The following is a 27820-nucleotide window of genomic DNA, read 5'->3' as shown; positions in this document are numbered from 1 at the left end:
AATTTCCGAGTGGGAGGTGGCAATTGCTGGAGGGTTTACGACCTCTTTGTTCTCTAAGCATGGTAATTTGCAAATGGACTTAAATCTAAATTATTAACGATTCTCAGGGCCCTAATATATATTGCCTATGTACCACCATATAATATGCACGCTTGTTTCGATCATAAGAAGGCGAATTCATAGATACTAAACAAGGTAAGATTACATATAGTGAAAAGGGATGATCGGGAATGGGTTCCCTCACAAGCATACTAAAATAGTCTACAAATATCAAAGACAAAATACACAATGACAATAATATACCCAATGGCCTGAAGAATATGTGTGTTCATTCAAATAACGGTTTTCCTATGAATTAACTAGAACACAGTCCATTTCTACTCTGCCTTTCCTTGGGACATGCAGGGATTTTCCCTGCTTTACATACTTTTGGCCAATAAACCCAGTGATATCAGTGTTGGTTGCCATGCAACAAAGAGGCCTGTTCGACTTCCTGGGGTGTTACGCATTCCGGGGGGAAGGGTTCATGTGTCCTCGTATGGCTTGTTAACTGAGGTTACAGAGTATTTGTTAAATATAAAAACAAAATATATAGTGTGTTTGATTGGTCCAGACGCTACAAAGTATATTCAAATAGAAAACCATTATTTTTAAATTGCAATAATATTACAGCTTTTTCTGTATTTCTGATCAAATAAATGCAAAAAAAACGTACTGATCCCAAACTTTTCTATTTATTTATCTATCTATATAAATTATCACTGATATTAAAACCACTACATTATAATCTGTAATATACAAATAAATGATGTCTATATTACCCTGAGTCTGCTGGAAACTGGAAGAGAGCAGGTCTTGATTTCGACTGACTTTTCTCTTGACTTTGATTCTTGCCAGGGCAGCTTGTAGTCTGGAGCGATGCTTCAACATCATCGTCTTCCAGGCGCCTCCACATTTCACCCTGTGACCAATGAGCAGGTCATACACCAGCACCTGGGTTACACACAATGACAAATCTATGACGCACCGGAAACTGGGTTTTACAGGTGAGGATAACATCCCAGTTGTCTACCTTAGCCAAATGAATCCGAAGTTTTGTTTCTTTCAGTAGCTTGGTGCTGTCGATGATCTCCCGCAGAACTGATGAGTATTTCTGTGTCTCACACACAAGTGCAAAGAGCTGCTTGATATTCTGATGAACAAACAAAAACAATGTTTTCTTAAAAGGGTGAAATGAGCGAGAAGTCTGTCATAAACGTGACGTAATTTCCCCCAATCAACTGTCCCACATAATATAGAGAATATTATTGTGATAAACGCCATTCCCACAGGTTTATTGATGTTAATGAGAAGCCATATGTTGTCCCTTAACATTTGTAGAATTGAACCCGTTCTCAATTTAAATGGGGAGGACATTAACAGTAAAAAATGCACAAATAAATGTATTAGAAATTCTGTATCTATATCTATTAAGCCTAGAGGGAAATTTTTCTGGAACATTTGGCCATATCACTTGTAAAACAGAATATTTTACTGTACGCACCTTAAGCTGGAATTCTATTAAATTAAGCCATATTTGTTATGTAAACACCCAGTTACACCTTATGTGACTTAATTATAGATGCCTGAGGTACAAATATATCAGCACTTACTTGAAATTTACTCTCATTAACCAGAGTTTTCACTGCACCCTTTTTCAGCTCCGCTTTCTCAAGAGTCTCTGCCGCTTTTATATAAAGTGCCATGATTAAAATGATACAGTAAGCTGAACACACGTTACTTCAAACACGTGCATAGATCTCTTAATCTTCTGGAGCAAATGCACTACCCACGTTTTTCATATTTGCCTGGTTATTTTTTTTTTTTCGCAACATTTTTCGACAGTATGGAACGTTTTACGATAACTGCAGTACTAATAAATGTCCACTTGGGTGAGCCAAAGACATTTTTTTTTATAACTAATGTGATTCATAAATTTGATTGGTAAGATATAAAGATAAGATATTCTAGAAACGGTCTCCATGCAGGTTTTCCTGTTTGTTTAATTTAGATTTTAACATCTCCACCCAAACACATTCGAGTTGATAATTACAAAACTGACCATCTCTTATGCATCTTATGCATTCAAGTTTGCATATGTGTTTTGTATGATATTTAATACATCAGTTTTTATGGCCCATATAGTACGATCCAGTGAGAATATGGAGCTTATACTTGAGGAGGAAAAACCCCAGAGGTCAAAAACTAAGCAAAAAGATTCAATTTGGTGCATATATCAGATGTTACTAAGTTTTATGATCAAAGCTCTGTAGTTTTAGATTATTCTTACGTTTACTTTATAAAAAATCATTAAGGATTTTACAGCAAAAACCAGGTGGATATGTCTAGAATTATATACTAAAAATAATTTTACTTACTAAAAGTATGAATTTATCAGAAGACAGAAAGCATGTAGTAGCCTAGATTGCGTGCACCAGGTTTTTCATCAAAGTTTTGATCATGTTGATAATTTAAAGGCCTTACAAATTCATGTATCAAATATGATACAGTTAGGGTTGCCAACTTCAGAAAATGAAAATACGGGAAAATCACCTCTTGGAGGGGGGAGGTTGGGAGGTTGGGGGGGGGGTGACCGTGTATAGTATACACACACATATATAGTATTTTTTGATTAAAGACAGCTTATAGATTTAATATGGGCTGCTTTTGGTGCTTGACACCTGTTTATTGGTAATTTTGTGTTTCAAGAATAAGGTCCAAGGTAAATAATAATAATAATAATTCATTACATTTATATAGCGCTTTTCTAGGCACTCAAAGCGCTTTACATTGTCAGGGGGTATCTCCTCATCCACCGCCAGTGTGCAGCATCCACCTGGATGATGCGACGGCAGCCATAGTGCACCAGAACACCCACCACACACCAGCTTACTGGTGGAGAGGAGACAGAGTGATGAAGCCAATCAGTAGATATGGGGACTGTTAGGAGGCCATGATGATCAGAGGCCAATGGGCAAATTTGGCCAGGATGCCGAGGTCACACCTCTACTCTTTTCGAAAGACATCCTGGGATTTTTAATGACCACAGAGAGTCAGGACCTCGGTTTAACGTCTCATCCGAATGAAGGTGCTTGTTGACAGTATAGTGTCCCCGTCACTATACTGGGGTGTCAGGACCCACACAGACCACAGGGTGAGCACCCCCTGCTGGCCTCACTAACACCTCTTCCAGCAGCAACCTAGTTTTCCCAGGAGGTCTCTCTCCCATCCAGGTACTGACCAAGCTCAGCCCTGCTTAGCTTCAGTGGGTAACCAGTCTTGGGCTACAGGGTGATATGGCTGCCAGAATCATGCTATAAGAATTATAAGAATTATAAGAAATATAAGAAGAATTATGCTATTAGTTACTTAAATATAAAATGTTTTTCTCTATTTAGCTTATTGTATTTCTCTATTTAGCTTATTTAACAACATTACAATAGTGAAAGACAACTTCCCTTACTGATCACGTCTCTTGCGCAGTGGGATGTTGGACTCATGAAAAATAATCACGTAGTTTGTATTCACCAAAACTGATTTCCTGTAGTGAAAACACGGACGGAATTGGCGTCAATATATTCCCATTTGTTAAAAATCACAGAAATACCACTTACATGGCTTTAAAAACCTGAAGGGAAAAATTTGCCATTTATGTAAAATTAATTACCTTATAATCCATCATTCTGGATTCATAATGGGTCATAATGGATCTAAAAAGTACGCAATGTGACTCACTTTTATGTGGACATTGCATGAGAACATTGTAGTGCAAGGTGATTTTGAAGGTCTGGTGGATGCAAACTCAGGTCAATGTCAATGTACAGGTCAATGTAAAATGAGTTTGTTACCCTGAAGCTACGGCTAAACTATTATGTGTAGATTAAGGTAAATTGAGTTCACGCATGCTTGCACCTCTGGCTAATATAAACCTGTCTATGAATAGGTTAGATGAGTTTTTTCCATTCCACACGACTCATTGTAGCTGTACCACAATAACTAGGACATTGTTGAGTAATCCTAGAGAACTTGTGTATTTCTCTAGGGGTTTAAGAGACGATTTTAACATTCTTATGATCTCAGGTTATAAAGGTGTTGGGTGATAACCAGCATTCCTTAAGCTTGGAGAACCGTGTCAAATACAGTTCCCAGGCTTTATGAGCTGAAAGTTGAGAAGTTTGTAACTTCTGGCACTATATTAGATGCAGAGAAGTTGAAACGGTGGATAAACAGTGCTTTATGGGTGTCACCAATCCCCTTTAGCTTATAAACAGGTACATGTGTCATAGGACTAGATTGGCCAATTGACTCTATGCCACTTTGTGTGTTCCAGGCTCAGGAAATGATGTCATTAGTCTCCTCCCACCCCTCACCTGAACAGAGGGGTAGGACCAGACTGAAGCTGTCTGTACAGACAGGAAAAAATAACAAGGAACCGTTCACAACCTGTTTGTCTTTGACAGAAAACCTTTTCATGTGAAAGCGAGAATACAGATTGCACAGGATTTTATTAAACAGCTCGAAAAATGGACGTCCCAGAAAATTCCCCAGGGATTATGGGACTTCTGAAAACTTTTGACGCTTCAGAGTTTGGGAGTTGGGAAAAGATTGGCTCCGGCGGCTTCGGACAGGTGTACAAAGTACGACATATTCAGTGGAAAACATGGTTGGCGATCAAGTGCCCTCCTAGCCTTCATTCAGATGACAAGTAAGTTAATTTTTCTTAGGCTCGTCTCAGAATTCTCTGATGAATAGAAAGAACAGCATTTATTTGGAAAAAAAAGTCTTGTCACTTTTTAAATGATTTAATGTATCATTGTATTCATTTCTTTGAGGAAAAAAAAGAACATCTAACTGACCATACACTTTTGAATGGTAGAGTGTGTATGTATTTACATCTATAAATTCACCCTCATATTTTAATTATGAACAACTACATAACCGTATATTATTTTTTCCATTATTGAAAGTCTGTTAAATTACTTCTTATGTTCCAGAGTTGTGCAAGTCTCCTGTGGATGATGCTGAGGTCTTGAGTCACTAGTCAACCCATTAACAAGCACACATTTATGTGATATATAGTTTAAAACTGGTTCTTTCTGAAACCGTCTGCATGAAAACAGTAATATTTAGACTACTTATTGTGATAATTGTTTTGGTTTAGACATTATGAATTGCACTCTAGTAGTATGACATGATATATAATCTAATGTGATATATGATTTTCTTTGACCATAAATGTTTCAGTAGCCTTGGATGAGCATGAATACAGGTGCATGTATTCTTTTCCCAGGCTAATTGTATTGTTATGCATGTCTTCATCTGGCCCTATAATGTAGAATAGGCACTATAGATGTGTAGCATTTTGATATGTAATGGGAATTACTTTGACAAAGGGATACGTCAACAGGTCGTTAATGCTGAAAGATTTGATCAAGCATGGCTATCAGGGTCGCATCAAGTGTGACATACAACTGTAATCTAGCTAGTCTTCCTGCAAAACTTGCTTTTGAACTCTTCATGCAGATGTCACTTTGCGTCACCAAGCTTGAGGAGGAAAAAACAAAAGAATCTGATAGAAATCCAGTGAATGTTGTTCTATGTGACCCTCACCACCATGGGAGGTTTATCAGCACCTAAGATCTGAAGGTACAAGAATTCTAATTTGCCTCCCCCATCTAAACAGGGTGCAGACTTAAAAGCAGGCTTTGTCCTCCTGTGCTCCCATCAGGCCTCCGCTTTTGCAGAGTTGCCGAACCGGTCGAACTGGATCAGTCCCCTTTTTATTTTTTTTTTTAGAAAAGAACGGCTTTTGTTGAGCTCAAAAGGGTGGCAGAACAGAACAGAGTCCTCCGAACTCCCTGTTAATCTTCCCACTCCTTACCTCCCTCTTGTCCAGCCTTGTGGAAATTGCTGCACTGTTTCTTTCCAAACTCTATCAGGAATTATGCTTTCCCTCAGCCTTCTTAAAACTGATTTATATAAACACTATGTGCTTTTTGTTTGTTTAGTTATGCTTTCCCTCAGCCATTTTAAAGCAAATGTTTTTTTGTAGAAAATATCAACACTAAGTGTATTTTTAAATTGATTTTCTATGCGAACATTAAGTGTATTAATGTTATTATTTACTCATTTATTGTTTATTTTATTTTATTGTATTTTCTAGGAGTAATGCTTTGCCACAACCTTCTTAAAATTTAGGATTTTCTTTCAGTCGAAAATATCAACATTATTATTATTATTGTTTATTTTTTAAATACATTTGAAGGCATTTTTTATTTATTAATTAGAAGTTTTGCTTTCCCTGTGTATTTTTAATTGATTTTATATGTGAACAGTAAATATATTAAAATGAAATTAGTTATCATTTACCGTTTTTTTTATTTTTGAATACATTTTATTTACATTTACATTATTTATTAGGAGTTAGGCTTTCCCTCAGCTTTATTAAAACTAGATTTCTTTTAGTAGAAAATATCAACATAAAGGATATTGAAATGCATTTATTTATTTATATTCTTGAAAATATTAGAATTTATTTATTGATTTATTTAGAGCATGCTAAAATTGTTGGAGAACAACGTGGCCACAAAGTGTCGAAGTCATGAGTAATAAAATAATCACTATACTAAAAAAAGTGATAAAGCAGACTTTTTGACATTGAATGTTTTTTGTTTAATATTTCTGGTTGATTTCTTGAGTTACATTGAGAGACCTTTTGGCCTTTTCTTGGTGCTGTTTAACTAAACAAACAGATCGTAAACTCTTTAAAGTGTCCTTTGTAAGTCCATTTTAAAATTGTGACCTGCATGTCTGACTTGTTACTAATAAAAGGATTTGTACAAAATAACCATTCATACAACCCCATATCTATCAGTGTTAAAGACTGGAATGTAATTAAAAAGATTAAGTCAGATAAATATACTCTAAACAGCATTATGAAAAACTCCTAAACCTGTTTGTGTGTGCGTGAACGCTGCTTCAGATGCCCCGTCTATATTTCATAAAGGAAATTTAGCCCATAGCTAAAAAAACATTGTGTTATTGTTCATAAAATGCTTCCGGACAATATGAATGAGTCAGCTTGTGCTCAGGTCCAACAGGTTTTAGTACCTTCCCTTAGTACCTTCCCTTGTTGTTTGTGTAGAAGCGTCTTTCTGTGATTTCTTGATCTTTTTAATTAATGGGGTGTGTTGCTAGTTCTCCAGCTAAAATCCAGCTGGATCCCTCCCATGTTATCACATTCCTTACAAAATAAATGCCATTTGCATTCCACGACAGGTGTGACTTTTTAACTGATTATTTTTTTGTCATTTAGGGAGCGTGCCGAACTTTTAGAGGAGGCCAAAAAGATGGAGGCGGCTAAGTTCCGCTACATCCTCCCCGTATACGGCATCTGCAGCGATCCGCAGGGACTGGTGATGGAATACATGGAGACGGGCTCTCTGGAAACTCTGCTGGCCTCGGAGCCGCTGCCCTGGGAGCTGCGTTTCCGTATCATCCACGAGACATCGGTGGGGATGAACTTCCTGCACTGCATGAACCCGCCCCTCCTTCATCTCGACCTTAAACCTGCCAACATCCTGCTGGATGCACACTACCACATCAAGGTCAGCTTTGCTGTTATATAAAGGTGGTGACATTATTGCTCATGGTTTAGAACTTTCAAGGAGTCAATCACAGCTGATTGAGTACAAGTGATTCATCCCTACCTGCTTTGATGCAGCCATTACAAAAAAACACCTACAAGTTTTCTGGACCTTTACATGTCTGTCACTAAATAATGCAAAAGTTGACACATTTACAAACCCTCATGTTGTTCCAAAATGTATTTTGTTCTGTGGAGCGCATAAAAAAATTAAATGAAATGTCTTAACGCCATTTTATTTCTATTTTTTCCCCCCAAAACAGTTCTTTTGTGTTTTTTGAATTTTGAATTCATTAAATGTATTGATTTTTAAAATTAATTAATTTGTTTGTTTGGATGGATTTATTTATTTGAACTTATTTGTTTATTTATGTACTTATTTATTTATTAGCAGTTAAGCTGAAACCCTTTGATAAAGAGATTATAAATTAATATTTAAATTTTTTAAAAACACATTCGCATGATCACGGTTCACTGATGTTGATTAATGGTCACATGCAGGTAAATGAATAATATTTTTAATCTTTTTTTGCGTTTTTTTCCCAATGGTTTCATTTTAAAATGTTTTATTTTAATTTTTTTTTAATATTTTTTCCCCCCAAAACAGTTATTTTGTGTTTTTTGAATTTTGAATTCATTAAATGTATTGATTTTTAAAATTAATTAATTTGTTTGTTTGGATGGATTTATTTATTTGAACTTATTTGTTTATTTATGTACTTATTTATTTATTAGCAGTTAAGATGAAACCCTTTGATAAAGAGATTATAAATTAATATTTAAATTTTTTAAAAACACATTCGCATGATCACGGTTCACTGATGTTGATTAATGGTCACATGCAGGTAAATGAATAATATTTTAAATCTTTTTTTGCGTTTTTTTCCCAATGGTTTCATTTTAAAATGTTTTATTTAAATTTTTTTTATTTAATTTATTAGTGGAGTTTAATTAGTGAACCCCTAACATTTCTTTTAAACTTTGTTTTAAGGAGTTCTAAATTATCATAAAGGAAAGATTATGATGTTTGGGTCAAATTAAAAGTCAATTTCACTGGAAAAAAATAAACAGCTGCATTTATCTAGATTATGCTTTTCATGTTCATAAAAACATCCTGTCAGCGTGATGGATTTTAATCCTGATCTCGTGTTGACGACCGTGTCAGGACATGACAATTCGTAAAGATTTCAAAAGTAATGAGGGGGAAGGGCACACCTTTCATTTTCTTTTCACAGTCCCCACATACCTTTCCAGAAAATTCCCTGAGGGTTGAAAAGCTTTCCCATGCTTTATCCCGTTTATATCCAGCCTTCCCATAGATGAGTAAGCAGGTGTCACGAGGGATGGGTGGGAATCGTCGTGTCGGATTGAAAAGGCTGGATGTAAACACGCATCCTGGACCAGTCTGAGCAAGCTAAAGCAAAGCAGTGTTAATGAAGGGCTGGCACACACACGCCTACATATGCGTGCAAACATTTACAGAAAAATCAGGGCTTCCCCACCTAATTGTAGGCGACTTCGAACACAATTTTCTGGAAAAATCACTGTAAATAACACTTGCATAAAACCTAACCTGGTTTTAAAAAGTGATAACATTAAAATATAAAGAACTAACCTTTGCTGAATACTTTGTGTTCTTCATTTTAGATTTCTGACTTCGGCCTGGCAAGGTGGAATGGCTTTGCCAGGAACGACGATATTAGCCGTGACGGGTTTTGTGGCACCATCGCCTACCTTCCTCCAGAAAGGATCATTGAAAAAGACAGAATCTCTGACACTAAACACGATGTGTACAGGTCAGGCATTTTGGATTGCTGTCATTGTGTAAACTGTAACTCAGATCAAACTGAAATATGAGATCAGCTTCTGTTTGTCAAAACCACCTTTTAATGGTTAAGTCAGTGTTGTCTAACACATATGTGTTGTTTCACAGTTTTTCCATTGTTATCTGGGGAATGCTCACTCAAAAGAAGCCATATCAAGGTAAGACAAGAAGTAAAATCTTATTCTAGAAAGTGTGTCTGGAAACTCTTATTATTGTTTATCTTTACTATGGGCGGCATCAGATCCCGTAAACGTTTTTTTGGCATTCATTTCAATCTAATTGGCTTCCGTGAAGGAGTGTCTGTGTGCTTATCTGGTTGTGATTTCCAGGTACACTCTTAAAAATAAAGGTGCTTCAAAAGGTTCTTCAAGCGATGCATTAGAAGAACCATTTTTGGTTCCACAAAGAACCATTCAGTCAAAGGTTCTTTAAAGAACCATCTCTTTCTTACCTTTTTGTAATCTGAAGAACCTTCTTTCACCACAAAGAACCTTTTGTCAAACAGAAAGGTTCTTCAGATGTTAAAGGTTCTTTATGGAACCATTTAGACAAAAAGGTTCTTCTATGGCATCGTGAAGCACCTTTATTTTTAAGAGTGTAAATCTAGAAGGGAAGAAAAAATATGACACTTGTTTTTTTTGTTTTTTTTTTGTAACCAGCAGTTACAAGATTTCAGTGTGAAAGAATGGAAAAAATAGTTTTTTTTTGTCAAAACAGACAAAATTGTTGTGTTTGGCATCAGTGAATGGAATCAGTTGGCTACCAAACAAACCTTCCAAAAGGAACTTAAATAATATCCTGATTTACAATGAAAGTTGAAATCACAGGATATGAATTTAGCAGCCTCTGTGAGAAGTGTTGATTTTTTTCTGGTCTAATGAATATAATATCTTCAGGATCTTTTTTCCATGTCATATTACACTCCCAAAAATAATTTATACAGAAAATAAAGTCTATTTTTAAATGTAAAAATTGTTTAAATTAAGGCTCCCTCCATGTTTACTAGTATAGTTTAGTATATTGTTATAAAAAATATCAGTATGTTATTTAAATTTATTTTAAGTTGCAGTACTTACACATCACTAGAATTAGTTGTATTGCACTTAATTTATAATAATTTTGTCCAAACATAATATAAAAAATAATAAAAGAAGAAAAACATTTCAGATCTGTTAAAATGAGGATTTAAGGGAAATCCACTACAAAAAATGAAATGAGTTTTATTTTTTAGTAATATAAAATCTATTTTCTTTTTTTCTGTTGAATTTGGTGGTGAAATATGACTTTGTGTGTTTCACTCGGGTTAGTTTGGAAACTCAGTTTTATTTTCTGTTGCGTGGCAAATAAACTAATGTTATTTATTTGCTCTTTTGGTTTCATAGGAGAGAATAACATCCTGCACATAATGGTAAAGGTAGTGAAGGGCATTCGTCCAGATCTCAGCCTCATTCCCCGCAGTCGTCCCCAGGCCTGCTCAGGTTTCCTGGCCCTTATGCAGAAATGCTGGGCACATTCCCCTGAAGCCCGACCCAGTTTTCAAGGTGAGTGTCTCTCTCACTTCGATCGCACCAGTAATGAATGTGCTGAGTCACAGGAACCAGAGTTGCACTGCAACAGTGATATGACAGAATATGCCAGGCAACCAGACCAATAAATTGCCATGACACAATGAGCCTTTACTGTTCTTCAGTGCATTTTTTTACTGAAGAGGTTTTGTAATTTCAGGAGCTATTTCTATAAATACCAGAGTTTCCTTAAAAAAAAAAAAGAAGTTCACTATCATTGTTCATTGAAACATTGATCACTTTCTCCAACAGAGATCACGTCAGAGGCTGAGGAGTTGTGCACCAAACCTCATGATGAGTCCAGAGCTTCCATTTCTGCAGACCCAGACTGTTCCCCTTGCCCTGCCCCAGCCTCCAGTGAACAGGTAATATCAGATGTATCGCTGTGCATGAATCTTAACTAATCTTGTTCCGTTTGTCATGCTGTGTACCACGTAAAGCAGTGTTTCCAGCAAGTTATGTTCATATGATTCATTTAGATTGACCTCCAATAAGGTTTAGGCTTCCTGTCCATCAGTTATTAGGCAACTCTTTGGTATTTGTTTGTTTTAGTCTAAGTACATAGTGTAAATGTTTTACCAAGATGACAGTCTTTCATCAGTAAGAGAGAATGCCACCAAACTGCATTGCTTTAACAGAACCCTTTTGTCATTTTCTGTGAGAGCGTATAACACAGTTTATTTTAGGAACTGTCCTTCATCTGTCAATATGTTACATATTTGAATTAACTGTTTGCATCTAAAGTCAGTGATTTATTCATTTATGATTCAAGTGGCTCCCTCCATTGTTTCTAAAATATGAAAACATTGTTGCTAATTGTCATTGTTGATGAAATGTTCACTTAAAAACGATCTATTCTACTTTACATACAGACAAACAACCAAAAGCCAGTGAGGCCGAAGTCAGCCATGTTACCTGAGAAAGACTACAGCCTGTCTGAGCTGCTGTGTCAGATTGACTCCGGCTTGTCTCGCAGTTTTAGCAATGTCAAAGAAGAGTCCCTTGAGAGCAAAGACAACACCAGCAAGAGACTGTCAGGCATCTCCTCTGTGGACTCGGCTTTCTCATCCCAAGGCTCGATTACATTGTCCTTTGAGAAAGAAAATGCTGTAAATGGTAAGAGAAAACCACAGTAGCATCTTGCCACTATTTTTTGTACTATAAGCATAAGGTTTAATTTAATTTAATTTAGTTTAATTTAGTTTAATTTTATTTAATTTTATTTAATTTGTTGCTTTTTGTTTTGCTTATATTGTTATTTTCTTTTTCTTTTTAGTTGTTTGGTTTATTCAATTTGTTATTTTTGTTGTGCTTTGATTTTGGATGAGATTTTTTTTATTATTGTGTTTTTTGTTTTATTTTGATACCCGTTTTGGATTTGGTTTTGCAAATATTATTGATCATCAGAGATATGTTGAGGGGAAACTTGCTGAATCTGACAATCGTAAAAGTCTAATCAGTTTGCCATAGAATTCTTTTCACTCATTTTTATTGCTGTTCACTGTGTTTATGTACAACTTAGACTCCAGTGAGTTACAGAAGAAGAAACTTTGTGAAGCCATTCGCACTGAGGACATCGCCAAGCTGATGAAGATCCTCCAGCCTCAAGATGTTGACTTGCTCTTGGAGGGCGGCAGCAACCTTCTCCACTTTGCAGTTAGTCTGGCCAATGAGGAGGCAGTAAAGTTTCTGCTGCTTAGCAACTGCAACCCTAATTTGCCCAATATTCACGGAGCCATGCCCCTCCACCTGGCCGCCGAAAAGCGACTGAAGGGAGTGTCTGAGATTCTCCTGAGCCGCAAGACGACGAATGTCAACGCCAAGGATGAGGACCAGTACACACCTCTGCACTTTGCAGCTCAGAATGGCGACGAGGCCCTGACACGTTTACTCCTAGACCGCTGCGCTTTCATTAATGAAATAGACGCTCAGGGACGCACACCGACGCATATCGCCTGTCACCACGGACAGGAGAATGTGGTGAGGGTTTTGCTAAGTCGTGGAGCTGACGTCCATGTGAAAGGTAAAGACGACTGGACGGCGCTACACCTGGCTGCCTGGAAAGGCCATTTGGGAATAGTGAAGCTCCTGGTGAAGCAGGCAGGTGCCGATGTTGATGGTCAGACATCGGACGGGCGCACTCCGCTCCATCTGGCGTCTCAAAGAGGCCAGTACCGGGTGGCACGGATCCTGGTGGAGCTCGGTGCTAACGTGCACCTGACCTCTGACGGCCTCCACAGTCCACTTCACGTGGCTGCGGAAACCGGCCACACCAGCACTTCAAGGCTGCTTGTGAAACACGGCACCGATATTCACAGCCAGACAGCCAGCGGCTGCACCGCCTTGCACCTGGCCGCACAGAAAGGCCACCTGCCAACATTAAAAATGCTTCTGGCAGAGGGTGCTCACCCTGAGAGCGTTAACCATGGCCTTCGCACGGCATGTCACCTGGCCGCTGAGAATGGCCACTGCGAGGTCCTCAAAGAGCTTCTGCAGAGCTGCCCCGACGTCGCCAACGCTCAAGACCGGAATGGATTCACTCCGCTTCACCTGGCTGTACGCGGTGGCTACAAAGACGCCATCTGCGTCCTGCTCAAACGTGGTGCCGATGCAGCACCGCTGTCTCCGCAGCCCGCTGGAGAACGTATGTTAGACTACACCTCGGAATCTGAGCCGGAGAGTCCGAATCCTCTCACCCCGACAACACTCCAGAGGAAAGTGGTCGTTCTGAAACTCACCAGCCACAAAAACACTGACAGCACACTGGTCCCTGTAGACTGTCCGTGTGAATCGGCACTTTGTTGAGTGTCCTACTGGGGTTTGACCTCATGGACTCCTGGAACAAACCTTTGCCAATATGCTCATAGACACTTTCTCCCTCTTTTTATCATTTCTACATTGTAAAAACTGACAGATGCTGGAAAAGAGGGACTTGTTATCCATTGGGATTTAATGTACATATTGTAATTACTCTGTTATCTAAATATTGACATTGGGCTCTTGTTGGCTTTCCCCCTTAATAATAGAGTTATTTTGTAATTGGAAATGCATTCATGTATATATATCTATCTCTGTACTGTAGATAGAGCCTGGGTATTGAACTACCTTTCACTTTCTGTCATTTCCATGCCATGTTTATCCCTTGCTGTTGTTGATGTATGTCTTTGATTTCATCGTTTTCTTCTTCTTCTTGTTACCCAAGTGATTGATGCAATGAAAGCAACCCCAAAATTGTTTAGACATTTCTATTGTAGCATATTACAATAAGCTTACCCTATATCAGCTTAATATTGCACTTCAAAGCTATAATTTAAACAGAAATGACAATGCTGTGAGGCCAATAATGTAATTAAAATGGTTCACTCAAATAGAGATGTGCATTTATAGAGCCATTTGGCTCGTTCCATGGGAACAAACCCTCAGGAGGATCACAGATGTGGGTAGACCGTGTAGGGGGGAGGACTGTATCCCATGTACCCTCATGTTCAGACCATTGGCTCATTCCTGAGACCACTTTATCTTTTCATCGCTCTGTAAAACCATTGCGCCAAGCCCTGTTTTATACCAAGGGGGAGTAGCCGTCATTACACTTCACTGTCTGGAACAGACAGCCTCTTAACTGCTAGGTCTTTAAACTGCTGTTGAACTCTGGGTCTTTTAGATGTGATTCTGTGTTGTTGTTAGTATCCATGCATCTGCATCTGTATAAAGGAAATCTTCTGTAGCAAACCAGTCAGTAATCCAATGTCAACACCTTTTTCAGGTTTTACATTGACTTTTGTAATTAGTTGATAAAGCTGCCTTGTCATTTCCCTTTTGTACACAAAAAGTTATATCTCATTTATCCATAGTGTTTGCACAGTTTTATATTTGCACACTTTTATATTTGATGGAAAATTAAAGTGCATCACATATGAAGTATCTGTTGTCTGCTGTTGTATTTTTGGATACTAAAACGTTGAATGTTCATGTAATTACTGATATTATTAGCAATATTTGCTAAGTCAGCCTTAATTATCTTCTTTTTCCCAAAACTCCTAATTTGTGGCCTTTATTTGAATTAACTGAATGTATTCCGTATGTAGATATATCCGAAGAAATAGACTTGGTTTAATATCAGGAAGCCTGACAACGTCCATCACAGGAAAAACAACAGACCTAAAACAACGGCTTATGGTTCATAAGTGTGTGACACACACTGCCACCACCTAATTAGCCATGATATGGAGCTTCTTCCACTTTTTTCTTCAAAACTGGTAAGACTGGTCTGACAGGCTTTGAGATGATGATGTTTTAAAGCACAGCCACAGGCTCGAACATGCTTGCATACACACGTGGACATGTACAAACATCACTCAGCAGATAGCAGAGCCAATGCTTGCGATGCAAGCTGATGAATTCACTGATTTATGAGCAGGTGTCAGACATATACAACACACACTCACAGTTGTACTCAGTTGATGTCATGGAAAGTTACTCATTGACTAGCTCTGCAAACAGGAAAGAACTGAATACAGTCATTGTTCCCCTAATCTATAGCTGCTACTGTCTGTACTGTTGTACAGATCCAACTTGTTGCATAAAACTGTACCTGAGAATTTTTAATTGAAGGCCAAGAAATGCCATCAGATTTGGAGCAAGGTGTCAAATTAAGCATTAGAAAAGATCAAAATTGTTTAAAACAAGACTTCATTGCTCTTTGAAATTCAGCCAAGGGTCATTTTGTTTTCCATCATATATACAACAGAAATTATAAACTTCAATTCAAGTATAAAAAGCAAACTGTTAAAACTTGTTTCTGAAATGGGTGATGTCAGGGTGAGTAATAGACTGTGACGCCTTGAACATACAGGTGTTTTCTTGAGGATGTCTTGTGTGCAAGATCTGACTTGAACTGCATTCTTCTTCCTTGAATACACAAATGAATCAACCTGATGCTCTCCTCTCCCATTCCAATGCCCCACCTTGTGGAAAAACAGAAGTAAATATATGCAACTCCATAAGAACATTCTGTTTTCCTTTAGGCTTTGCAGTTTATGCATTTTGAAACGCTATCCCGTTGGATTACATATTTCTGTTTGTCGAAATAAGAAGTTATTTGTTGAAATAATCGATTACTAATTTAATTGCAAGGTCTTTCTGCTTCAAAAGCTTTTTATCTAAGAAATGTCTGCAAAGAAAATAAACTCTTTTAAAAAATGATTTAAAAAAAAGTCAATATACAAGGAATGTGCATATTTTAGCTGTAAAACTTAGCGTCATATTTAATTTTTGATAGGAATGAAAACGAGGCTTATCTAAGAAATGTCTGCAAAGAAAATAAACTCTTTTAAAAAATGATTTAAAAAAAAAGTCAATATACAAGGAATGTGCATATTTTAGCTGTAAAACTTAGCGTCATATTTAATTTTTGATAGGAATGAAAACGAGGTTGTGAGGCATCATATGGCTTCCAAATAGTCAGAAGCTTTTCACCATTATTAATCCCCTTTTATCTTTATTGCAGTTCACTTTAATGGTGATGTGGCGTTAAAAATTATAATAATAAAGTACAAATATTGCATATAGTCTCTTAATTAATATGGGGTCATAAAAATAGCATGCATAATAATTATGAACAGAGAAGATACTTTTAAAATAAGATATAGCATGCAATTCTGCAAGACATACGGATCACATGCAAAGATGTTACCAAATATTCAATACCGAATTTAAAAATTTTTAAATACGTGTGAATATATATATAATATCCTCATTTGTAAGTCGCTTTGGATAAAAGCGTCTTCTAAATGACTAAATAAAAATAAATAGATAAATAAATATACGATTATAGTGGTTATAGCTCCGGTCACGTGTTCAGATGCCAGATTACAGTATACTGCATGTGAATCATGTTGAGTAATAGCAGTAAATGTTGCAGTATCTTATCTGGTCAGAGGCTGGTGCTCAAGCTCTGTTTATGGCTGCAGGAAGTGGTTACATTATATTTTATTAAGAAAACAGAAATGCTTCTGTACAAACAGGAGAACATTAAAGAGCATCTGCACCAAACTTCACATGTAACAAAAAAAGAGGAAATCTGGAATGAATGAACAAACAAATAAACGGACAACGCAAACAAATAGAATGATTAATCTGTCATGTTTTGCATTAGGCTATTAAACGAGATTTGGGAAGTGAGTCTACCTCGATCCAAAAAAAAAAAAAAGTGATAAAGTAGGAAGTGGAAAAGTATCTCTCTACCTTTTATCTTTTAAATGTGTTCCTAATAGTTGTATTGTTTAAATGATTTGCCAGAATGACTCCATTAAAACAGTTATTTTCTGCACATGGAAAGAGACTCTGAATGCAGCAGGGGATTTTGGCATGAGCACTCATTCACTCACTCACAGACAGACAGACAGACAGTCTATGAGGATGACAGAGATGCTGTGTGCCAAATGAGGGCCCATGGAAACTGGCACATGATGAAAGCACAAGCCATCTCTTTTTATATCAAAGCAGAATAGAGTGGCAGTAACGGGATCCTCAGAAGAATAGCTGTCTTGATTAGACATTCATAAAGGCACGTGTAGCGCTGTTTCTAGTGCCATTTCAGTTATGTAAGGATTTAACTTCACAGACTTCGACGGAAGGATGGAGGGACGGAGAATCGAAAGCAATAGAAGCGAGAGAGAGAGAGAGAGAGAGAGAGAGAGAGAGAGAAGTTCCTTTCTGGAATTCCCCGCGAGCGCAGATGCTCGAGGCGATATGATCGTGTTTATCATTAACGAGAAGCTACATAATGTGATAAAAAATAAATAATAATAAAAAAGAATAGAATAGCAACGTGACCCTACAGAGGAAAATCGGTTTGGGAAATTGTTGGATGGGTGGAAAAAATTAAATATTCTTAAGTTCTAAAAAATAATTAATTAATAGTGAGGAAAGTTATGTTTCAGACAAAAAGTGACTAGCTCGTATATTTTGATCCACCAACGAAAATACTTTCAAAAGACGCTAAAGCATCAAGCTTGGCAAGAAACTGAGCAAAGCTGATCTAAAACAACGTAAAAGTGGAGCGTAGCCACTGAGGTTTCTCGCTTGGCATCTCTCGCGTACTATGCTCTAATATTTATATGATAAATAGCATAAATAGCATACTATTGTATAATCGTTATATAATTTAAATTATGTGCGCTTTTCCTTATTTTTTTCTTAACTTAACTCACTCTCAAGTAAAAGCTGTTTATAAGTTTTGAGTAAAATCGAGTAGGAAATTAACAAATATTAAAAGTATGAAATATCAAACATTTAACTCCCCTCATAAAAGTAATGAATTATGCTGAAATGTTACCCTCACCCACCCTCTCTACACGAGTGAACGTAATGACTAGCCTGTCCACTCTGCTTTGGTGTGCCGAGCGCCAACAAAATCACAGAACCAATCATAGGCGCGAATACACAGCACGTGATCGAACATGGAGTGGCTTGACTGGTGTCTGTTATCGCGTTCTTTGTCCTTGCTGTACTTGTAGCTGCTTGCCGTCCACTTCAATAACAACAACCGCCGCTCTAGCAGCGTGGCTTACCTCTAAGGTCAGCCGATTTCCCTCTGTTTCTCTCTGGATTGTCTCGAAATTTCTTTGACAACGTAACGAAGAAGGTAATAAACGTCGATAACGTCTGTAGGTGACGTTTTCAGGGGAATTTGTATTAAGAGAAATAGGTAACGTTACACGGCTAGATAACGGGTCTAAATGCGCTGTTCTTTCGGCTGGTGGTGTCGTTATATTTCAACACGAAATGTCTTGAAAACTGGTATTTTAAGACTTTTGTCGTCTAATATTGTCTTAATAAGGCTTTCGGTCAACAGGTATATCAAAATGTGTGTGTTTAAGTAGTGAAAATCCTCAAGCTTTGTTGTTGTTAGGCTAACTTCTGTTCACTTTAATCTGATTATGATGTTCTTTCTCTCCAAATAAAGTTAACTTTTATATGTTAAACTGGTATGAAATCCACCTGAAATATTTTTATAGATTTTTGTTGATTGTTTAAATATCAAATCTACTCATTGGTCCAACTAATATGTTGGTTGTCAGTTTAAGTAATATGTAACGTTTAATTGCAGCAATTAACAAATGACATGAAAACAAACAAATATTCACAAAATGTTTTGTAAGTTTAGGACAACATGAACCAATTACCTTCAGTAAATAATCACACTGGCTGTCTCATAGCCCTAGTATGCTGACTACCAACATTTGTGGTGGTCATTTGCACGTGCAGTACTTTTGAGCTGACTAGGCAGCACACTAGGTTTTGAGACACAGCCACACTGTCTTGTCTTTAGGTTATTATGCAGTTTAAAGCCTTCCTAATCAGATGGAGTTGTTCAACATGAGCCCACGCTTGACACAGTTTCGAACTGTTCTGTGCTTCATCTGTTTATGGTGTAAATAAAGAAGTATTTGATCTAAAGGAAACAATGTTTAAAAGGGGAACACCAGCCTTTTAAAAAATGTTTTACTCTTGTTTTGACCTGTTGAAAAGCAGATACATTTGTTTATACAAGCTTCCCAGAGTAATCTCCTTTAAATTTCAAGAACAAGTACGTTCACCAGCTTTTTTCTTTTACTTTGCACACTGAATCTGTGTTGGAGCTCTTAATTTTGAACTCTCAAAGTGCACCAGATTTATGAATTTAACTTTAAAATGTACAATTTTATTACGGGGGGGGGCATGCCCCTGGATTTCTCCCTCTTCCCATCCATATCCCCCTCATTCATGTATTAGCAAGCGCTCTGTTCCTCCGCTTCATGTGCTGCACAAAATATGAACTGGAGCATTTGAAGTGCCACTTTGGCATCTAATTAACGTTTAGCTTATTAAGGGTAGACTAGAGTTTCCTGAGGGGCCTCATTGAAGCAGCTCTTTTGTTCTCTGCAGCTGTCATTTTTTTTGCACTGAACCTTCCCAATAAGAGCACTTAGTATTTCAAATGGTTTTATATCATCATGGCAGAAAGTAGGCATCTTGTGCGTAAAGAGTTTTCTCTGGAATCACATGCCTTTGTCTGGAATTTTCTGTGGCGTTAGTTTCGGTTATGTGATTTTCAGGTTTCATTGTTTGGAAGGATTGGCTAAAAAGGACGTTTTCAACTGTAGATGAGGATTCTGAGTTGGACATTAATTAGAAGGTAAAATGCAATTCTGTTTAGAGAGAAATTGGTACAATATTGTTTTTTTTGTTTTTTTTCCCCATATTGGTCAGTATTGGATGTTTAATTATGCGACTTCATTGTTTCATGTATATATTACACTTCCATCTTCTAACACTCACTTAAAGTTAATTTTTAAAAACACGGATAATTGAACAACACTGAAAATTGAAAAACACTAAATGTAATCTTTAGCAAAATTTATATAGATTTTTCCCGTTCTCAAGCCCAAAGTTTAGCGCGTTTGGGCTGGGAATGCAACGGCCACCAGTTATGCATAATTTGCACATTTGCATAATTTTCAACATTTTAATGGGCAAATGTTTACAGTATTTCATTAAATTAGTAATGTTTGTAAACCTGTTTTCACAGAAGCTGGAGTTTTCCGCTAAAATAAAAGTTCAACTGAAGTTTCCACCAAAATAAAATCTCAAGGGTTTATCTCTTGCAAGCATGGCCTAAAATTAACATGCACACAGAGAAAATACTGTACAGGTACAGCAAGCTCACTGTTCAGAAGAAAAATATAAATATTGGGGTTGGGGTTTATATGAATGTATTTCTGAAGGGAACTGACTTCACAAAAGTTTCGATGGCATTTTTTCCCCTCTTATCATTGCTGATCCATAACCACCACCTGCTGTCAGAGAGTGAATTTGCGTTCTCATTCAGCTGGTCTGTTTTTGTTTCATGCAGGTTTTATCTTTGTATCTTTGTTTGTATCGTGATTAAAATGCAGTGGTTGGTTCTAAGTTCAAATGGCTTTTTTAATTAAATTTGTTTAGTTGTTGTAGTTGTAGCAACTGCCCGTTTTTTGCAAAAACAGTTTAATGGCAAGGAAAAATATTTATGGCCGGTCAATTTTCTCAAGTCATTAGCCACTGGCAGATGTGAAAGTTCGTTTTAGGCCATGCTTGCAAGTGGAGAAATGAGGACAAAAGTATTGCAGTTTCCCTACGGTAGAGTAAGGTAAAATAATATACCTGAAAAAAAAAAATAATAATAATTTTCATTTTTCACAATGCAATTGTCTTACAATATATGGCTATAACTGTCATAGGAATAATAATATAAAATTATTATTATTATTGTTTTATTCTAATTTGTTTAGCTTCCAAATTCACCAGTGAGACTGAAACACTATATCACAACTAAAAAGAGGGTTGAATCTCCTTTAAATTTCAAGAACAAGTACGTTCACCAGCTTTTTTCTTTTACTTTGCACACTGAATCTGTGTTGGAGCTCTTAATTTTGAACTCTCAAAGTGCACCAGATTTATGAATTTAACTTTAAAATGTACAATTTTATTACGGGGGGGGGCATGCCCCTGGACCCCCTAGAGGGATCGAGGACCACCCACCACAGTCTCACAAAATCCTGTGGGAAACACTGAGAACTGAGTAACACTTATTGGTTAGCAATTGTAACATGAAAAAAATTATCAACCTACAGGTATCAGCCAGAATTCTAATATCAGTCCATCTCTATTTGTGGCTTTATTTTCTAGCGTTGTTTGCGTTACGTCCTGCCAGTAAAGGCCTGTGCGTTCATTCTGTGGTTGTGTTGGGTCAATGGCCAATCTAGGTCAGGTTGTCAAAGCGTGACAAGTGGATTCTGTTACATACTGGGAAACTATGCATAAAGACCTCTGCATTTGTAATGTCAGGTGTTTGTCTGCTGGAAGCCTTACTGAATTGTGTAACATAGTGTGGCATACTAGCATTATCTCCTGAGCATGTTACATGGCTCTTGAAAAACAAACATCATCAGTTTTTTTTCTGTACCTCCCTTCCTCTATTGAGTCTGTTTATGTTTGCATTCCTTTACCTTGACCTTCAAAAGCAAAGCTGAATTTTCAACTGCACAGTTTGGATGGTTTTCAATACAGACTGTCTCAAAAATTAGGGATCATTCAGCCAGGCTGTCTTTTTTTTTTTTTGCAACCGCTTTTTTATCTGCTTATCTGTGAAACGCATAATCTCAGTTTATGAAGCGTCTGGATTTGAGCTGGAGAAGAAAGCATCCATGACTCCAGTGAAGAGCTGGGTCCACTCACAAATTAGACGCACTGAATATTCATGCCTGCGATAGAAGGTTGGCGCTCTTGAATATTTAACAGAAGAATGCATGAGAGATTTGGCCAGGCAGCCCACAGTCGCCCAGCCACCAGGCAGCTGTATGTCACGAGTGATTCACCACAGCACTCAGCCTGAACGCCGGAGTGTTGCACAACTGCACTTGTGGCCCCATGAGGGGGCATTGACAAGCTCGCTCACAGGTCTTCCTCTGCTGATTGGCTGTTGGCCACCGAGTTACACACTCTTCCCACTAGCAATACACTCCAACCTTGTCGGCGTGGGAAAACAAGAACAAGCTGACTGTGCATGTTTAGACCTGAATGCTCAATTGCCCACACCTGCTCGCACACCTGCGTACCTTCAAAAAAACGTGTCTTCAGGAGTAACTGAAAGTAACCGAGCTCGTTCATTCCTCTCCCACATATTTTTTTCATTTTACTCAAACTAGTTCCATTTGTCCACCTCTAGTTTTTTTGGACAGTCCAACTGATTTATATTTGAGTTTTTTTGGTCCAAATGTTTTGTTTGTAGCAGAAGAGGTACTTGCAGTGGCTATTTTTATCATATGTCACCCAGCATGGGTTCTGCTTTTCTGTTTCCTCAAAGCAGTTTCTCCAAGCACAGAAAGAGAGAGAGTAAGGACGACAGAGACTGTCATGTCTGTGCATGCATGTTGAGAACACACAGGAAGTCACTTGCACTGTTAAAATTGTCCTCCAGCACTCAAAGAAGCCAAGAGAAATGTTAAAATAAATGCATGCATTGAAAGGAAAACTTGAATCCCTTTAAAGTTGTCATATGATGCAATTTCAAGTTTTCCTTTCTCTTTGGAGTGTTACAAGCTGTTCGTGAATGGATAAGATCCCTAAAGTTGCAAAGACTAAAGTCTCAAACCAAAAAAGATATTCTTTATAAAAGTTAAAACTCGTCCACGCCCTCCTAAAACGCCTCATTCTAACACGCCCCCACATGTCTACGTCACTGTGTGGGAAGATTTGCATAACACCGCCCAAATGTTCACGCAAAGAAAGAAGGCGTAACTTTGATTCTTGCTGTAGTATTGTTGCCGCTGCCGCCATGTTGTGGAGACGCTGTGTGTTTCGTTGTGAAAGCAAAATTACTTTGTTTGGTCTTCCAAAAAAGGACACAACTAGAAATCAGTAGTTAAGTTGTATTTATGTTTCCTGGGAGAGTAGCCTACAATGCCGGTGTTCCGGTGAATTCAGTTCCCCTGTTTCCCCTTTGGCGCGCATGCTGACCTTATACAGTCTATGATGCTGACAAATAATGCTGACTCACAGACTGTAAGTACGTTATAATATTTAAAGAATTTGCCACTGACGATTCAAACGCGAGTTTTGAGCAGTGTAGAGTAGCGCTTGTTGTTTGTTGTTTCTCCGATCACAAATGCAGACATGGTTTTATGTTTACGCGGCACGATGCAACGCGTAAAAAGACAGTATAAGTCATTATAATCAGTAATTATGTCCCCACTGGATGCAACAAATGCCTCGTTTGTAATGGGTTTTATTGGTTTTGTCTTGTCGTGCCGGGACACGGCATCACAGTATGGTAAGGGGCGAAACATTTCCGTCACGCACTTGAGGAATTCGGCCAATCACAACACACTGGATAGCTGGCCAATCAGAGCACACCTCGCTTTTCAGAACGATGAGCTTTGTAAAAATCGACGCGTTTCAGAAAGGCGGGGCATAGAGGAGAAACAATAATGTACAGTATGTGGAAATTTTTTTTTTTTTTTTTACCTTAAACCGTATGAACACATTTCATTACACCAAATACACAAAATAATGTTCTTTTTTAGCAACGTCAAATGACCCCTTTAAATTTTACTTCTTGGATGGTTGTACAAGGTTCTTGTGTTGTTTTAAAATTGATGCCTGCATTGCTGGATATTTTTTCCCATTATGTAAGAAATAATTGCAGCAGCCAGTTACTTATTTTAACAACACTTTGATTTCATGCTGTCTAGAGCTGATGGAATAGCTTTGGAAATGTTTTATGGGGCTTCTGAACATCAGTTGCTTGCTTTGAAGTAGCATAAGCCCTACTGGGAATGGTAGATAATACATTTATTAAGTTTTTATGGTCTGATATATACACTACCTTTCAAAAGATTGGGGTCTGTAAGATTTTTAAAAATCTCTTATTCTCACCAAGGCTGCATTTATTTGAATAAAATAAATAATCAAATAAATGATATTGTGAAATATTATTACTATTTAAATTAACAGTTTTCTATTTGGACATAATTTAAAATGTACTTTATTCCTGTGATGGCAAAGCTGAATTTTCAGCATCATTACTCCTGCCTTAAGTGTCACATGATCCTTCAGAAATAATTCTAATATGCTGAGTTGCTGCTTAAGAAATATTTCTTATCATTATATCAGGATTGTTTGATGAATAGAAAGTTTAAAAGGACAGCATTTACTTGCAGCCCCTAATTTTGGCTCATACGTTTAACAGAGGATGTATTGGCTCTGGCAGATGCAGATCTGGCAATACAAAAATAATATAATACAGATAAAATAATATAAATATTACTATAAATACTACAGATATTATAGAATAAAAATAAAGATCCCAAGTCTCTCATATTCTTGTCCCTAGATATGATTCTGGTTCCACCGTTAATGCGAATCTATGAGATTTGTTTTCCTCACCAGGTCTGTTGTTGGATTTTATAGCCAATTAATAACACACCTCTCCTCAACAAGCTGTATGATTTAAGGTATCGTTTTTGTGTTGTTAAGGCCATTCCATTTAATAGTTTTATTTTTATCACACTGTTGTGTTAGACTCTGCCTACTCTTCTCTTCCACTGGCCCTGAAAGACCTTGATGGCTGGCTGGTTTCTTGCTCTGCCGAACACACTTACGCAGGACTAACAGTTTCCCCGCAGCGGACACAGGCCGTCTCTCATCCTCTTACGTAAGAGCAGTGGAATGGGAGCTTGCGTACATCAGCCGAGTGAATGGCTGGATAACCGAGTAGACACTTGTAGTGCAGCACAAATATAATGCTGAACCTCAGTGTGCTCAACCACTATGTACTTATGTGCTCGAGATGTTACTATTTTTTCAGGTGCTCTCATTTATTTATTTTGACTATCTGAACTGATGCATGTAATATAGTACACTAGTGTGACCTTTTGACCCTGCAGGTGCAAGGCTCTCTGATAATCAGTGAATGCAGTCTGCATGGTGGATGACAGCAGATTTGCTGACTGCGCTTCCCTTGCCCAGCGAGCTTTCTATTTCAGTAATGCTTCTCCATGCGACAGAGTAATCGGAGGCTTTCAGCAATATTTCTGTCCTTTGAAATGGAGGCATTAGGGAAAACACATCCTCATAGGTAATGTAGGGTCTCGGTATTATGTTGTATTACCTTCATAAATTGCCTCACAGCAGGTTTATTCCAGGATATGCACATGGGAGAATGTTTTACACTGCTCTTGTTTGCATGCTGGTTGGTCTACTTTCATAAAATAATTGATCAATGTAAAGTTCACTGTTGAACTCAACCTTTGTGTTCTTTGTCTTTAATGCAAGCGGATGCTGTACATTGTAATGCCTAGGGCTGCCCCCCTAATAGTCGACTAACCTTTAGTTGACGAGAAGTTTAGCGAAAATTGTATTAGTCGCTTAGTCGCAGAAAAAAAAAATCCACAGGAAGTGGTGAGGTCACGGAGTCCGTGAAGGACAGATCGTTAACGGCTGGGTTTTGTGGTAATACAGTACATCCAAACGCTCGCCTATCATTCATCAACCTCAAATATGGCTTATCATCTGAAATATGTAAGTAGAAGCAACTTTACATGGCCGCTCAATCTAATGTTAACCTAGAAAAATGTGCGCTATTCAAGTGTCTGAAGTTAGCACGTTCACAGCATGACAGGAGGCGGCACCGGTGCAGTCACTTGCTCTTAAAATATAAAATATTGCTCTCATTTTGGTCATACAGATAAGAGTAATAAATTTTTCGAATCTGTAAAGCCTCTACATTTATTTGTGTGCACTCACTATAACAACAAAACATTGCGCTTTTGTAAAATAATGAAATCAAACAGGATGCGCTTTCTGCCGTCTCGGCCTCTGTGAACTTGAGCGCAAAACTCCGTGTATACTTCCCTTACAGACATGAAAAATATATCTATAGAGAGTGAAATGTCTACTTTCAAATGAATCAATTCAAATCTGAAAAAACAAATATTCTCAGATTATGTAATCTGTATGAAACTTGCATGCAGGCACATCCACTACTGTGGAGATGACGAGTCAGTGTCGCCGAATTCATCTCTTAAACCAAAAACTCTACTTTATCAATAGATTATTCAAATGTAAATGCAGTTTAATCTTACTGTTTTTGCCTGGCACATTCATCATCATTACTTCTGCCGGTGTGTTGTGGCAAGCTTTATGTGTGCCCTTGAGCGCTTATTCGGCTATGTAAGCAGTTAAAGGCTCATTAGCATGATTTAAATGGTTTATTAATAAACGTGCGATTAGTCGACTAATGCTTAAAATGAACAACTACTAGTTGACCAGAAAAATCTTGTCAAAGGCAGCCCTAGTAATGCCTTTAGTTGTGTTGTGTTTGGATGCTTGATTGTGTTGTGTTGTGTTTGGATTTTATTATTTAAATTAATTATCAGAAAAATATGGTGGTAATCAAATTCATCTTTTAATGTAATCAATAAAAATCTAACTGTTCCTTTAATGTTTTGGCAAACAAATTGTGACAAAAAAACAATTGTGTAAAGTCTTATAAAGGTTTAATAATAGGGCTGAGTGATTGGGCCAAAAAATTTAAATCTCTATTTTTTTCAGAACATTTGACCGATTCTCTATCTTTTTCTACGATTTTTAACTTGTCAACTTGAAAATGTAACTACAACATGATTCAAGTAACTTTTTCTTTATTAACCCTCTAGTTAAAGAAAATTCTATTCCAAGTTCACCACACATGAAATTGTCAATATGATGTAAATGTTAAACAAATCACTTATGTATCTTTGCATAAACTACAACTACATTGTACAAACGTGTCTTATACATATTATATGTTACAAACACAAGAAAGCAATTTCTTCAACCAAACTTTTTGACAGGTTGTTGTGAAAACCTTTGAATTTCTGTGTGTATATGATATGAAAATAGTTTTTATCCTATGAAATGGTGAAATGTCAAGTGACTCTCAGAGCAGCTCTGGAGATGAACTTCATGTCCACATATAGTGAGACGGCAGTTGCTGAAAACACCACAAGCGTCACGCATGCTTGAGTATTGCAGCAGGTGAAACTGCAGCGCTCGTTCACACAGAGACACAGAACATGCAGATTTCATATTTAAATAGCATCCATTTTGATTTATCCATCCAAAATGTGTCAAACTGTAAACTCCATATTTATGACTCAATTCAGTGATTCTGTCTGCGTTTTTGTG

At 37.4% G+C, this 27820-nt stretch overlaps 2 protein-coding genes across 2 annotated transcripts in view; one reads left to right on the top strand and one right to left on the bottom strand.

Moving 5' to 3' along the window:
- Nucleotides 1-1858, bottom strand: part of LOC107577867 (probable 28S rRNA (cytosine-C(5))-methyltransferase) — a 12922-nt gene extending 11064 nt beyond the window's left edge. The window contains exons 1-3 of the mRNA XM_016263899.1: nt 1653-1858; nt 1073-1192; nt 822-993 (exon numbers count right to left, since the gene is read on the bottom strand). Coding sequence (XP_016119385.1) covers nt 822-993; nt 1073-1192; nt 1653-1745 — 385 coding nt within the window. The 5' untranslated portion in view covers nt 1746-1858. The remainder of the gene's footprint in view (nt 1-821; nt 994-1072; nt 1193-1652) is intronic.
- Nucleotides 1859-4437: 2579 nt separating this feature from the next.
- On the top strand, nt 4438-14986 carry LOC107577855 (receptor-interacting serine/threonine-protein kinase 4-like). Its single transcript, XM_016263889.1, has 8 exons — nt 4438-4744; nt 7355-7646; nt 9332-9480; nt 9618-9667; nt 10892-11050; nt 11327-11439; nt 11947-12190; nt 12597-14986. Exons 1-8 carry the CDS (start codon nt 4563-4565, stop codon nt 13877-13879), a joined length of 2472 nt encoding a protein of 823 aa, XP_016119375.1. The 5' UTR covers nt 4438-4562; the 3' UTR covers nt 13880-14986.
- Nucleotides 14987-27820: the final 12834 nt, after the last annotated feature.

Source organism: Sinocyclocheilus grahami, unplaced genomic scaffold (assembly GCF_001515645.1).
Source record: "Sinocyclocheilus grahami isolate Dianchi unplaced genomic scaffold, SAMN03320097.WGS_v1.1 scaffold32.1, whole genome shotgun sequence".
Taxonomy (NCBI): domain Eukaryota; kingdom Metazoa; phylum Chordata; class Actinopteri; order Cypriniformes; family Cyprinidae; genus Sinocyclocheilus; species Sinocyclocheilus grahami.
This window is presented reverse-complemented; position numbering and strand designations above follow the sequence as displayed.

Bases quoted from the DNA above. Each gene is read 5' to 3' on its own strand.
- LOC107577855 (XM_016263889.1), top strand. From the start codon at position 4,563: ATGGACGTCCCAGAAAATTCCCCAGGGATTATGGGACTTCTGAAAACT. The intron at 7,647-9,331 runs GTCAGCTTTGCT...TCTTCATTTTAG, and splicing joins ATGCACACTACCACATCAAG to ATTTCTGACTTCGGCCTGGC. The intron at 9,668-10,891 runs GTAAGACAAGAA...TTGGTTTCATAG, and splicing joins TCAAAAGAAGCCATATCAAG to GAGAGAATAACATCCTGCAC.